Here is a 15,841-nt window from a genome sequence, read left to right on the forward strand (position 1 = left end):
AAGAAGAAGAAGTTACTGTTTGTGTTTTGTAACATTAAGACTAAGTTAAAATCAGTCACTTAATCTCTTAAGGCTCAGCTCCCTAGATGATATCTGATAAGGTAAAAATAATAATATTATCTACCAATGAAGAGGAAATACAGCAGCACACATCCAGTACTTAGAACAGTGCCTGACACACAGCAATCAATGAATAATGTTTTCTTACTGCAAGTCACATCCACCAAAAGTGGTCTCAGAATGACAGTGTATACACACACACACACACACAAGCATCAAAAGACATCAAGGAGGAAAAGTAAAAATGTGAGAAAAGTGAAGATGGTAATCCTACCATGTTAGATGGAGGTTGAAGTACCAAACGAGCCTGTTTTCGCCTCTGTTTTCGGTAGTAATTCTCAAATGTTTCCCGGGCACCCTGTAAAATAAAGAAAAGAAAATGGGTTGACACAATTGGACCAATTACTCTTATATTTCAAGGGAAAAGACAAGGTCCCAGGTCTGGAATTTGAGGTAGTATCACATTTCTCAAAATCTGCTATTTTAACATTGATGATAACAATAGAAAATAAAAATAACTATTACCATTTATTGAACCTGACTTACAAACCTGTAAGGGTGTATACAAAATATCCTTATAAGGAAACTACCAGAACTTAACCACCAGCACACCAAAGCTGGTTTCTGAATCTACTGTCTCAAATTCACAAGAATGAAGGGAAACCAACCTTTCCATAAGTTATGATAACAGGTAAGAAAAATTTTCCTTAAAAAAGCCACAGAACATTCCAGAAGAAAAATGTCCAGAATAAAAACCAGCTTTCAAATGAATCCTGAACAAAGAGGCAATGGGAAGCAGGAAAAAAAGCAGGAATTGAGAACAATAAATTAGTATTCCCCCTTAGGGTATAATCTAGCACAGGATTAAACCCGAAAAACAAAAAACAAAAGCATGAAGATTCTTGGTGCACAGTTCCCACTTTTAATTTAGGGTTTCTGGGCTTAAAATGAGAAGTGCTCTACAGAATAATATCTGACTTATGAGTTGTGTACTGGGTCTCCCCAAATTCATGTCCTTCATGGAACTTCAGAATGTAACTGTATTTGGAAATAGGGCCATTGTAGATGTAATTAGTTAAATTAAGATGTGATCCTATCAGTGGAGGGTGGGACTTTAATAGAGTATGTCTGGTGTCCTGAAAAGCCGAAAAGAATAGATACAGAGACACATGGGGAGAACACCATGCGATGACAGAGGCAGAGAATAGAGTGATGCAGCTGCAAGCCAGGGAACATCAGAGATTGTTGATCACCAGCAGGCGCTAGAAAAACACAACAAAAGATTCTACCCAGTCTCAGAGAGAAAATGGTCCTTCCGATGCCTTGATTTTGGAATTCTAGCCTCCAAAACTGGGATAGAACACATTTCTGTTGTTTTAAACCACTCAGTTTATGGGGCCTTGTGACAGCAGCTCTAGGAAACTAATACAAACGCAGCATGTTTAGATTATCACACCCCACTTATTACTGAATTCTTCTTTTTTTTTTTTTTTTTTTTTTTTTTTTTGAGACAGAATCTCACTCTGTCACCAGGCTGGAGTGCAGTGGCACAATCTTGGCTCACTGCAACCTCTGCCTCCTGGGTTCAAGAGATTCTCCTGCCTCAGCCTCCTGAGTAGCTGGGACTACAGGTGTGCGCCACCACGCCCAGCTAATTTTTGTATTTTTAGGAGAAACAGGATTTCCTCATGTTGGGCAGGATGGTCTCGATCTGTTGACCTTGTGATCTGCCCACCCCAGCCTCCCAAAGTGCTGGGATTACAGGCGTGAGCCAACACGCCCAGCCCTGATTTCTACTCTTGATCCAAAGCTTTTCTAAATAAATAAGAGTAAAAATGGAAAGAGAGAATACCAGTGGTAAAGAAAACTGACTTTGAAACCAGAGACTATTACATTTGAATAGTGACTCTGCCCCTTACTAGCTGTACAACTGCTATAAATAGCTGTATAACTTCCTACCACTATTTTAAGTTCCACTATTTAACTTTCACTAATAGGTGTGCCACGGTTTTCTCATTTGTAGAGATGCCAACATCATACGGTTGTAATGAGGATTTAGAGGAGTTATAAAGCTTTTAGAACAGTATCTCATGCAAGTGCTTATTTTAAAAATAAATAAGACAAAATCCATGATTAAAGTAAAAGCCCTGCCCACCTAAAAAAAAGTATAAATGCCATGCAATACCTAGTTTAGTTTTCCTCTGCCTTCCTGAAAAATTGAAGAACTTTATTCAAGATGATTTATTTGTTACATTCCCAAACTGGTCCTAAAAAATTGGGAAAGTTGACTTAAGGTACTAAGTCATGTAAAGACACTAGTGTAGCTCAGGGGTTGGCAAACATTTTCTGTAAAGGGCAGGATATTAATATATGAGGGCTTGGTGGACAACTACTCAATTCTGCTGCTGTAGTGCAAAAGCAGCCATAAACAAGACATAAACAAGTATGGCAGTGTTCCAATAAAGCCTTGTTTATGGAAACAAATTATAATTTTGCACAGTTTTCACCTGTCATGAAATATTCCTTGTCTTTTGATTTTAAAAATGTAAAAACCATTTTTAGTTCACAGGCCATTCAGAAACAGGCAACACGCTGGATTTGGTTCATGGATGGTATGTTGAACCCTGGTGTAGCCTAAAAACAACAGTTTTAAAGTTCTAAAGTGATTATAACTGTACACCTGAATTTTTCCTTCCTATAAAATGAAATCGAACATTAGAACAGCTATGCAAGGCTTTTTTCATCCATACATTAATGAGGCGGCAAATGATTCCGTTTGAGAAATAAGAGGAAACTGCTAGTTGGTTTGTTAAAGTTATTCTCAACTTGTCACCATTTCACAGCATAGTAGTATTATTAAATCTTAATTACGTTCTGTACACACTTAGGGCCTTTTATTTTAAGGTGACCAGCCCTAAAGGACCTTTATTATTATAGTGTGACATTACATATTCAACATGCTTTGGAGCCAAGACACACTTACTAGAGAATTTAGAGAAAGCATTCTCTCTAATTATACCATACTAAACTAATTTAATTTTTTGTTATACATGATAGAAAATACATAAGATGAAATTCTATATAAAAACCAAATCATGAACTTCTACTTAATTCTAAACTGGGTATAGTTTTGCCTTTCAAGTATTCCTTCAATAGAATAAAAACAAAAGAAAAGACCAATTTATCTAACAGGTCTGGCTTCCCATTTACAAAAATGAGCTGGAGTTTCCTTAGTGGCTGCTAAATTCACCTTTTGTTATTCTATTCCCTCTGCCAATTTTGTCAACTCAATACTTAAAGGTGGAATTTGAGACGTAGATGTTTGACCAGTCCAGTTGAGTAATTGGTGAAGTGCCTGTCTATTCACAGAGAGGCCACTAGATGAACTACAGAGGTTTCACTTAAGCTCCAAGCTCTTTCAATCATTAACATTTTTTTAAAAAGCTGCTGAAGACATAAGTAAATAGATATAAAACAATAAGCAGGCAAGTAAAACTTGGATTTTTTCCTACTTTATGTCATTAGTATTACACTGCTCCAAAAGTTTTGTGTTAATACACACAATCTCACCAAAAACCAAGTCACTTAATATATACTAAGTGGTTACCATGTGATTGACACACTGAGAACAGTACCTGTACTTACTGAATTTATAGACTACTATGGAAGACTGACAAACAAGCAATTATATTCAAATGAACTATAAAATCCTATGGATTAAAGTAGGGTGTGTGTGTGTGTGTGTGTGTGTGTGTGTGTGTGGTGGGTGGGGAAAGTGTCAAAGAAAGCTTCTTTAAAAAATGACGTTTATGCTTCTAATTGACAAATGAGTCAGAAGAATAAGCAAGAAAGAGAGAAAGGGAAAAAAATGTTCCTGGAGGAGACAAAGAGGCTGAATGGAAAAAAAAGCATCACATATCCTAAGAATCTGAAAGAAGTTCTCCATGGCTGGAACTTGAGGTGTAAGGTATAGGGCTGACAAGAGATGAGGCAGGAAAGCTTCATAAATTATGTTAAGGTATTTGTACTCTAGTGCCATAAGAATTTTAGATATTTTGGAAGTTGTATTGCAGAGAGTACAATAAAGAAAAGGAAAAATTAAAATTGAAAAGATCAGTCTCTGAGGTGTATTTAGGAGGAACTTAATTGGATATGGGTGATAAAGAATAGGAAGGAAAGAAGGTTGACAGAAAGTTTCTAACCTGGGTAACTTGTTTGATGGTGTTTTCATTTGTGAGAGAGGGAACATAAGTAGACAGAATAAACAGTAGATCATTATTCACAGATTCTGTATTTGCAAATTTGCCTACATGCTAAAATTTATTTGTAAACCTAAAAGCAATACTCATAGTTCTTTCATAGTCATTCAACAGACATGTGCAGAGGGGTGAAAAATTTGAGTTGCCTAATGCACATGTTTCTAGCTAAGGTTTAAACAAGGCAATGCTCTGCCTTCTTATTTTAGTTTTCATATTGCAAACGGATATCATTTTCATAGTCTATCCAGTGCCACATTTTTTGCATTTCTGCATTTTTGGTTGATGATTTTGCTGTTTAAAATGGCCCCCAACAATAGTACTTATGTGCTGTCTAGTGTTCCTAAGCTCAAGAAAACTGTGATGTGCCTTACAGAGAAAACCCACATGGTAGATAAACTCTCAGGCATGAGTATAGTGCTGTTGGCTATGAGTTCAATGTTAACGAATCAACAAGATATATTAAATAACATGTCCTTAAACAGAAACACTCATAAATCAAGGTTATGCATTCATTGGTTGATGAAAATGTGACCAGAAGCTCACAGGAAACTAAAACAATGGCTCAGTATTCGCTCACTCAGTGTTTCCAGTGACTTTATAGAACATAACTACCATGAATAATGAGAATTGACTATATTTGGGATGATTAATAATGATGACTTCTGTACTGGGCATATTTAATTGATGACTTCCAAGTACCAAGTATTCAGGAACTGGCATATTTGGGTCTATAGCTCAAGAGAATCATAATCATTGGCAGAGAGATAGTAGTCAAGGCCCTTAGAGAAAGGGCTCTAAGAAATGCTTGTAGAATTAAAGCACAAAAGAACCTAGCAAAAAAGTCTAAAGGCCATGAGCCATGAGGAAATGTATAGCTCTTTCTGATAACTCAAATATAACTTTGAACATCAACTACCTAGAAAAGACTTTTCTACTACTTGATTTAAAATGGAAAGTTTTCCCTAACACATAACCCTTTTAATTCTTTGGTTAGCACATATCTCCATCTGATACTGTTTACTGTCTGTCTCCTCTTGTTAGGATGCAAGCTCCATGAGAAAAAGTCTCAGTTTATCTTATTTATTGTTGTATTCCCAGCTCCTGCAACAATGCCAGACACATAACTGGTATGCAATTTTCAATAAATGATTAAAAGTGTGAATAAATTATTAATCTATAATTTCTTAAAACCCTTTACTTTTATATTTGCCCTTCATCTCCTACTGCAATAATCATTTACTTGTAAGTATTCCTATTCATCTCCTCATGTAATTTTTCGATCTCCATTTATTCTTTTAAAGTTTTTTGTTCATTTCATAGAGACAATTCTTTTTAAGAATTTTCTTTTGATTCCTATAGAAAAATCACTTTTAGTGTCATGTTTCCTCTGGATTTTTAGGATGATGTTCTTTAACCCTTTCTAGTCAATATATTTTCTCAGACATCATTTTGTTTTGTTGTGTTTTGTTTTCCCATTTACTCTATTTTGAATGAGAGGAGCTTTCAGGTTTGGTTTGTGGTTTGCATTTGGCCCATTCACCATTTATCTGGCTATAGATCTAACATCATTATGGAAGTGGTAACTCATAGGTTGATATGCCCAGGTCCAAAGACATGCCAAAGGCAATCTACAAATTGATTTTAGCATCCACCAAGCAACTGGCTTATAAAATATGAGCAAATATTCTCCTACCACGCAGTTCCCAGTGTTTAATAATCTGAATTTCTTAAACTGAATAAAAACCAGAGTAATACAGGATCTTCATATATGTGCTCTTGTATGGCACTATTATTTTGAATATTCTCCAGCACAGGATGAACTGTACAGTCATCCCCAATTCCCCAATTCCCCTTATCCCACACTCTGAGAGCCTTAAAATGGGAAATCCGCGCACCACAAGGGTTTCCAACTGCTATGGTCTGAATGTGTCCCCCAAAATTAACATGTTGAAACTTAACCACCAACATAGTAAAAAGAGATGCGGCCTTTAAGAGGTGATTAAGTGATGAGGGTAGGGCCCTCATGAATGGAATTGGGCCCCTATAAAAGAGTTTGAGGGAGTGGGTTTGCACCCGCCCATCTCTTCTGCCATGTGGGCGGAAGAGTTCCTCCCCTCCATTCCCTCCCTCTGGAGGATAAGGCAGTAAGTTGTCATCTGGAAGTAAACAGCAGCCTTCACCAGACAAAAGAACCTGTTATTGCCTTGATCTTGGGCTTCTCAGCCTCCAGAACCCTAAGAAATAAGTCTCTATTGTTTATAAATTACCCAGTCTGTGGAATTTTGTTATAGCAGCACAAATGGACTAAGACGCTGGCTAATGTACTTATACATTCAGGATCCTATTTTCAAGCTAGAAGGCATACAGTGGGAAAGGTATAAAATGTCTTCTGACTTACAATTTTCTCTGTTTATAACAGCAAATCACATCACCTAACAGCTAGATTTCTCAATCCATTCAATTGGCCCAACAGAGAAAATTTTACTTAAATTCAGAGAAAATGTTAATCATCAGCCTTACCTATGAATGGTGTAACTTTTCAGATTTTTATGCATCTAAAGTATTTTGGTAAGAGTTAAGAAAGACAGACATAGAAGACAAACAAGGCTTTGTTTAACTTTTTTTTTTTTTTTTTTTTTTTTTAGATGGAGTCTCGCTCTGTCACCCAGGCTGGAGTGCAGTGGTGGGATCTCGGCTCACTGCAATCTCCGCCTCCCGGGTTCAAGCGATTCTCCTGCCTCATCCTCCCAAGTAGCTGGGACTACAGGTGCATGCCACCACACCCGGCTAACTTTTTGTATTTTCAGTAGAGACGGGGTTTCACCATGTTAGCCAGGATGGTCTCAATCTCGTGACCTTGTGATCCACCTGCCTCGGCCTCCCAAAGTGCTGGGATTACAGGCGTAAGCCACTGCGTCCAGCCAGTTTAATGTTTTTTATATTGAATACATATATACCATCTGAAATTTAACCTAAAGACTGTAATATTATAAAGAAATCTCCACAACAATTTTTTTTTATCATTTAGTTAAAAAGAAACAATATAAGAAGGGCTAAATAATCACAGCACATATCCTGTATTTACTTAATGGCCAAACAAGAGGAAAAAAATATTCTCCAAGCCCTGTTAAGGTCTTCTTCAATTCACTGGGTACTTGATTTACTAAATTCGTATTTCATTTAAATATTTAATATTATATCACACCCTATGTACTACCTGGGGAAGGGCGCAAATGGTCAAATTCTCCAAAAGCCATTGCTATTCCCAAAGTCTAATAATTAATCCTAGCACTGGGTTTTATCAAAAATAACATACTTCTCAGGCAACGTTGGAAACAGTTTCCTTTTTTTAACCTTTTGTTTATAGCTGTGTTTTCTACATTGTTTATCTCTTTTTAAGTTATTATTAATTACAAAAGTAAAATATGTGACTTGTAGAAAAATTAGATAACACAAATTGGGCAAGGAGAAAAAATGAAAGCCATTCATGATCTCCTAATGCTTACTTTTTGATGTACTCCCTATTCGATACATTTTCTCAGATCTCATTTTGTTTTCTATTGTTTTGTTTTCCCAACTCTATTTTAAGCAAGACGACCTCTTTCTAGATCATACTTTCTTTCAGGCTTTGTTTGCGGTTTGCATTTAGCCCATTCACTAAGATCTAATATCCTTACAGATTTTGCCCTATTCTAAATAGATAGATATTTCACATATAATGAACATATACACACATATAAATAGGGTCATATTGTATATACTCTTTTCATTGAACTTTGCATACAAAAATCTTTTCTCCAGCAACATAATTTAGCATGATCCACTTTTACTCCACAACAGTGTTCCGGCTCCTTTTCTTCAAACACATGCTACAAACTGTCACCATACAAATGCTGGAACTAACATGGGCTCTGAATAAATGTTTAAAAATAAAAATAAAAAACAAGTGACAACCTTGAATTCTTCTCCATGTGTCCAGACACTCGTCTGGATAAAAACATAGGAAACAAAAACAATATTGCCACTCAGTATGGGCAAATGAATAAGGCTTTTTGTTTTTGCATATTAAAGTAGTAAAATTTACTACTAATAAAACTCAAAGCTGAATTTTAGCTGCTGTAGGTTACAAATGTACACCAGTAATCAAGTAAGTCAGAATCACATGAACCCCTTCTTGGGAGAGAAAGAGATGGCAAGATGAAACACCTTGCCAAGGGATTTCCTTTTCTTCATGAAATGTGACAATGTTCATCATATACACAGACATTCAGAACATTCAGAACATTTCAAACCATTATTGAGCTCCATGCCTCTAACATTAGTGGCATCTTACATCCTTATTTTTGCAGGGAAAAAAAACTTATACTGAGAAATACTACTTCATATGGGCAATATGTCTACACAGCAGGCAGAAAGGGACAGACCTTATATTCTCTTCATTAAGATTTACTATGCCATTATCTGGCTAAACAGCTCTTTATCTACTGGGTCTTTGCTGGTAGATACTGGTATGGGGTCTATTGGAGAATGGGCTGAGTTCTTCACATCTATCACAATAACAGAAAATTAACTCTTGGATTGAGAAGCAACTAAGGACAACCACACAAAGAACAAGGGAAGGGAAAGGAAGAAGAGAAGCACACACCATTGTTCTTCCGCCTCTGCCTACAGGAAGCAATATTTCCACTAGGTCTTGGGGAAAGCCTGTAATTTCACCACCCTGACTGCAGCTGGAACTCCCTTTTAACTGTCACGGCATCCAAGTGAAGACAGGTTTATACAGAGTTTTTAAAAAAAAAAAAAACTGAAAGGACCATTTTAATTTGCTTCCATGTGAAAAGGGGAGTACTTTTCATAGAGCCCCATAATGATGTTCAGCGGGATATTACACTTCACCATATGGCTAATTTGCACAGCAGGCTCAAAGCAGGATTTTCTTTCATTAGAACTGCCCTAAAGATCAGACTACAAAAATATGTGAAAAGAACAAACCCAAGATGCCCCCTATTGCTTAAATCTAGAAACACTGAATTCCCAGATGTAATAGCCAATTCACAGTGTTCCCATGGCAAGGTCATTCCAGAGTCATGATGGTATGTGTCACAGCTCCATTTATATGTATTAGGGCTTTGAAAAATGTCTAAACCACAAGTTTACCTATGTAATAAACCTGCATGTGTACCCCAGACCTGAAAATAAAAATTAAAAAAAAACTTAACTGTATGTTTTAAAATTACTTAAAAAGTGTAACTGGATTGTTTGCAACTCGATGAATAAATGCTTGAAAGGATGGATACCCCATTATTCATAATGTGCTTATTTCACATGGCACACCTATATCAAAACATCTCCTGTACCCCATAAATATATACACCTAGTATATACCCACAAAAGTTAAAAAGAAAAACGTCTAAACTTCAAGAGCCACAACATTGTCAAAACACCTCACAAAAAAACTGTATATGGAGAAAGGATACTTGCTTTGATAGATAATTTATCATTAAAAATATCATTACTTCCAAAGGCCTTAATTCTTGTTATCACTCAATTAGCCTACAGAATTAATCTACATAAACTTGTGACCCTTATTTGAAGAGAGCAGAGGCAGTCTGATGTTCTAACAGAGCCCTGTTTATTTTTAAGGTTCCCTTATAACCTATGTTTGTCTTGGCATTTCCTCCCGCTGCTATATCCCAAGAATGAGCCATAGGAGAGCATCCCCTCCGGGAACCAACAGAGTCTGTAGAATTTTAAAAAAAGAAAAGAAAGAAATCTGATGTTTGATGATTATGGAGTAGTTGAGTCTGTGCTTTTGAAGAAAGTAAACATTACGATTAACAATCTTGGCCTTTGTAATTAGCTTCCCCTTTCCAAGACAGAGTGTTAATTTATTAAATATTTTAACAAAGAGTCTTTTATTATCAGATCCAGTTTGGCTGGCTCCTTTCATAGCATTACCAATTACAACCAATAAAGCTTTAATTGATGACTACTTTTTATAACCTTTGACCCAAGATGATAAACAGTTGTACCTTAGAAGCGAAAGGGTAAACCTCAAAGGGAATGGTTCTTAATCATACTTAGCAAACCAAACTGCTTAAAATTACAACCTACCTACCTGGCTAGAACAACAACAACAACAAATGCAGACTTCCTCAATGATGAAGGTTAATTCATTAGAAAAAAATTTGTATTTCACTTTTAAGATAAGTATCCTTTTTGTTAGGGAAACCCTAACCTGAATTATCTGCATATAATTGTGTACCTTAATGGGCTAATTATTCAAAGAATATGATCTAATCAATTTGTAGACAAGAACATTTTTAATATAAAACAAATATGATGCAAGTTATTTTACTATTTAAAAAGAATCATTAAGATTAAAATTACATCTCCCTACCACCCCCAAATCCCATCGTTTTCTTCAGTGGTCCCTAACATACCAGTTACAACTAAGGGTATGTGAGAACAGAAATAAACCAAATTATTTGCCAAAAAATAGGACACCAAAAATTCTTAACTGAGGGTCTGCATATGATGAGAAAGGAGAGTCATTGCTTTTATTACCATGAACAAAATGGGGTTTTTCTACATTTTCTCCAAAGAACTATTCCAAAAGTTGGTAGTTTTCTAAAGTTATTATTCATATACCCAATTTCACACTTGCCAATTTTTAAGTCTTTTCTGACCTAACTTACACTTGTCAATCTTCTAAATTGCTAAGGTAATTCACAGTTTGGAAGTTTAAAATTTTCCAGACAAATAACTTAATCTGTTTCATTTTGCCAAGAGGAATAGAGCCTCTGAAACAATTTCTAAGGAGCTAATAGGAAAATGTGGCATTTAAAAATGTAAATTAAAATAATACCAACATGTTACAGATGAAGGCAGTGAGAGATTGCTAACAGTTCTCATAATGGAAAGTACTGGCTTAAACAGAAGGTACAGTATAAGATTTTACACACACAAAAAAAAAACTAGGCACATAGCTTCTAAGCAACTTCCCATGTATATAAGGAAGTCAATGCCAGGAAAAGCACAAAATCTGAGACTCAAAGTACTTTATAAACTGAGAGCTATACACATTATTTTTATGATATATAAATGTATGTAATGGATATTTTATTAAAGACACATGGCTTCTTCCAGCATCTCAAAATCACATTTACTATACATACACAGACAAAAATAGCCTTTTATATAGTTAAGTGAGGGTTGGGGAAAACTCATATAAATAATCTATGCCTTCACCCCCATCATTAACAGAAACTGTACAGAAACTGACCAATTTAGAATCTAAGAATAAATAAATCTGTCATACTAAACTTCAGATGTTCAGAAAAAGAGACAGAATATGTAAAAACAGAGAAAGTGGATAAATATTGGATCTACATCTGGTAAATAATGTAAGAATACAGGTGAAGGGAAACAAGCAAACTAAAAGCTGAATAAAATCTGCTTCGTCACCAATTTTTATTCAGATTTTTCATTATAAGAGAATTAATTATAGATCCACATGTAGTTATAGGAAATAACAGAGACAGACCCCATGTGCACTCTATCCAGTCCCCCAAATTTAAACATCTTAGGAAACTATATTGTGTACAATATTCACATCCAGGAAATTGATATTGATAGAGTCAAGACGCCCATTTCCAGACTACAAGGATCCCTCAAGTTGTCTTTTTATAGCCATATCCACTGCTCTCCATCTCTACTTCCTACTTCACTGCTAAGAACCACTAACCTCTTCTCAATTTCTATATAATTTCCATATTCATTTATATGTAATATATAATTTTGTCATTTTAAGAATGTTACAAAAATGAAATTAATGGGGTATCCATCCTTTCAAGCATTTATTCATTGAGTTGCAAACAATCCAGTTACACTTTTTAAGTTATTTTAACACACAGTTAAGTTTTTTAGGAGTATGGAAAGGAGTATGTAATCTTTTTTGATTAGCTTATTTCACTCAGCATAAATCTCTAGAGATTTATCCAGTTTGTTACACATATCAATAGTTCTTTCCTTTATATTGCTGAATAGTATTCTATTATATAAATGTACCACAGGTATTTAACAATTCACCTGTTAAAGAACATCTAGGTTGTTTTCCAGTTTGGGGCCATTATAAATGAAGCTATTATAAACACTCCTGTATAGTTTTCTGCCTGAAATCTACTTATTTTCATATCATTTATTTTTATTTCTCTGGGACAAATGCCCAGGAGTGCAACTGCAGGGTCATATGGAAGTTGTTGCTTAAATTTTTCAAGAAATTGCCAAATTGTTTTCTAGAGTGACTATGCCATTTTACATTTTACTATTTTATATTCTTACCAGCAACCTCACGAGCATTAGATGTCACTGTTCTGATAGCAGAGTAGTGACTTTAAGTTTAATTCCTCTAACGACTAATGATGTTGAATATCTTCTCATGTGCTTATATGCCATCAGTATATCTGCCTTGGTGAATTGTTTCTTCATGTCTTTTGCTCACTTGCCTACTTGCATTGTTTCTTTTGTTTTTTGTTTGTTTGTTTTACTGATGAGTTTTTTTTAAGTATTTATATATTCTAGATAAATAAGTGGTTTGCAAATATTTTCTCCCACTCCACTGTATCTTTTATCCTCAGCAGAGTCTTCTGTAGAGTAAAAGTGTTTAATTTTGATGAAGTCCAGCCAACCAATTTTTTTCTTTTACATTGAAAGAAAGTTAGTACTTTTGGAGGGAAATTTAAGAACTCTGCCTAAGCTTAGATGCTAAAGATTTTCCCCTATTTTTTTTCTAATTGGTTTGAAGTTTGTATAGTTTTGCATTTAAGTTTATAATCCATTTTGCATAAAATGTAATAAGTTTTGCATAAAATGGGAGGTTAGCTCTATGTTCTCTCTCACGCTCACTCTCGCTCTCTCTTTGGTCTATGGCTGTTCAATTGTTCTGACACTATGTGTTGAATTATTTTTGTCAAATATTTTTGTGAATCTATTTCTGGGTTCTCTATTCTGTCCCACTCATCTAACAGTCTAGCCTCTGCCAATACCATGCCATCTTGATTGCTGTAGCTATATAATAAGTCTTGAAATTATATGAGTTAATTTCTCCAATTTATTCTTCTTTAAAATTTGTCTTAGCTATTCTAGTTATTTTGCCTTTCAATACAAATTTTAGAATAATCTTGTTTGTATCTACAAAAATCTTGCTGGAAATGTATAGGAATTTCATTAAATCTTTGTAAAAACCTGGGAAAAATTGGTATCTTTACTGTGTTGAGTCTTCCAGTCCACAAACACAGTATGTCTCTCCATCTATTTACATATATGATTTTATCCATCAGCATTTAGTAGTTTTCAGCATACAAATTCCGTAGATTTTTCTTAGGTTTAAACTAAGTATTTCTTTTTGTTAAGCAATCATAAATAATACCACATTTAAAATTTCTGTATCTATATACTCATTGTGAGTATACAGAAGAACAACTGATTGATATATGTTATCTTATATCCTGCCATCTTGCTGCACTCACTTACTAGTACTAGGTGGTTCACTTAGTAGTCCTACTAGTGGATACTTGAGGATTTTCAATATAGACAATCATCAGGTTATTTGCAAATAACACAGTTGTATTTCTTCCTTTCCACTCTGCATGTCCTTTATCTCCTTTCCTTACGCTAATGCACTGGAAAAAACTTCCAGCACTATATAGAATAACAGTTGTGAGAGCAGATATTTTTGCTTTGCTCCTAATTTTAGGGGGAAACCATCTGGACTTTCACCCCTAAATATAAAGCTAGCTACAGGGTTTTGACATACGTTTTTTATCCAGCTGAATTAGTTTTGTTGTTGTTTTTACATCATGAATGTGTTTTGGATTTTATCAAATGCTTTTTCTGCATCAAATGATATGATCATGTGATTTTCTTCTTTACACATCCCTGAAATAAACCTGACTGGGTCATACATTCATTTTATACATTACTGTAATCTACTTAAGATTTTGTTTTAAAATTTTTGCATCTATATTTATGAGGAATATTAATCTGTAGTTTCCTTTTCTATATTAATTTTTTCTGGCTTTACCTTAAGGGTACTAACTTCATAAAATGAATCGGAAAGCGTACCCTCCATTTCTGATTTCTGTAACAATTGGTGTTAATTCTTCTATAAATGTTTGGTAGCATTCTCCAGTGAACCCACCTGAGCCTGAAGATTTTAGAAAGAAGTTTGTTTCTTTGGTTTGTTTGTTTGTTTGCTTTTAGAGATGGGGTCTCGCTATGTTGCCAAGGCTGGTCTCAAACTCCTGGGCTCAAACAATCCTCCCACCTCAGCCTCCCAAAGTGCTGTGATTACAGTTATGTGCCACTGTGCCCAGTCCTAGAGGGAAGTTTTTAAATTATTAATTAAATTTCCTTCATAGTCATCAGGTTATTCAAATTATCCATTTCATGTTGGGTGAATTGTGGTAGTTTGTGTTTTTCAGAGAATTAACCAATGTCTTTTACTCTGTCAAATTTATGTATATAGAGTTGTTCATAGTGTTCTCTTATTATCCCTTTCATATCAATAGTGTCTCTATAGATATTCCCTGCTTTAGTTTTATGCCTAATATCAATAATCTGTTTATTCTTTCCTTCTCTTTGTCAGTCATGTTGGAGGTCTGTCCATTTTATAAATCTTTTAAAGAGAAAAATCTATTTCACTGATTTTCTCTATTGTTTCCTGCTTTCAGTTTCAATGATTTTGGCTCTTATTATTCTTTCATTCATTCTACTTGCCTTGGGATTATTTTGCCTTTCTTTTCCTAGGTTTTAGATGACAGCTTACATTATTCATTTGAGACTTTTGCTCTTTTCCAGTGTAAACAGTTTAGTGCTATAAATTTCATTCCCAACACTGTGTGCCACAGATCTTCATTTTCATTCAGTTCAATATACAATTTTACTTCCTTTGAGACTTCCTCTTAGACCCAGGCATTATATATAAGTGTATTATGTAGTTTCAGAGGTTTTGGAGATTTTCCTTTTATAGTTGTATTACTAATTTCTAGTCTGATTCCATTGAAGTCTACATGTGATTTCAAAATTTGTTGAGGTCTGCTTGCCCAGGGTATGCTCTGACTTAGTATGTTTTGCGGATGCTTAAAAAGAATGAATATTCTACTGATGTTGTGTACAGTGTTCTATAAAAGTCAGTTTATCATCTTATTGGTTGATGATGTTGTTTTTTCTGTATCCTTACTGAAATCCTGACCAGTCGTTTTACCAATTTTTGAAGTTTTGAATTCTGAAGTCTTCAACTAGAATAGTGATTCATCTGATTATCCTTTCTATTTTACTAGTTTTTACTTCACATATTTTGCAGTTTTGTTGTTTGGGGCATAATCATTATCATTTAGGGTTATGCAACTTTTTGATGGATTGACCCTTTTACCATTATATAATAAACCTCATCTCTCGTAATTTTCTTTCCTCTGATGTCTACTTCATTTCATATTAATAGAGATTATTCTGCTTTTCTT

The 15,841-nt window shown here is 34.8% G+C and overlaps 1 protein-coding gene across 6 annotated transcripts in view; it reads right to left on the minus strand.

The window, feature by feature from the left end:
• Positions 1 to 15,841, minus strand: part of LOC105465254 (exocyst complex component 6B) — a 676,825-nt gene that overhangs the window by 367,232 nt on the left and 293,752 nt on the right. For all 6 annotated transcript variants that reach the window (XM_011713573.3, XM_071076900.1, XM_071076905.1 and 3 more), the window contains one exon: positions 335 to 418. In XM_011713573.3, the coding sequence (XP_011711875.1) occupies positions 335 to 418 (84 nt within the window). The remainder of the gene's footprint in view (positions 1 to 334; positions 419 to 15,841) is intronic.

This window comes from Macaca nemestrina, chromosome 13 (assembly GCF_043159975.1).
Source record: "Macaca nemestrina isolate mMacNem1 chromosome 13, mMacNem.hap1, whole genome shotgun sequence".
Taxonomy (NCBI): Eukaryota; Metazoa; Chordata; class Mammalia; order Primates; family Cercopithecidae; genus Macaca; species Macaca nemestrina.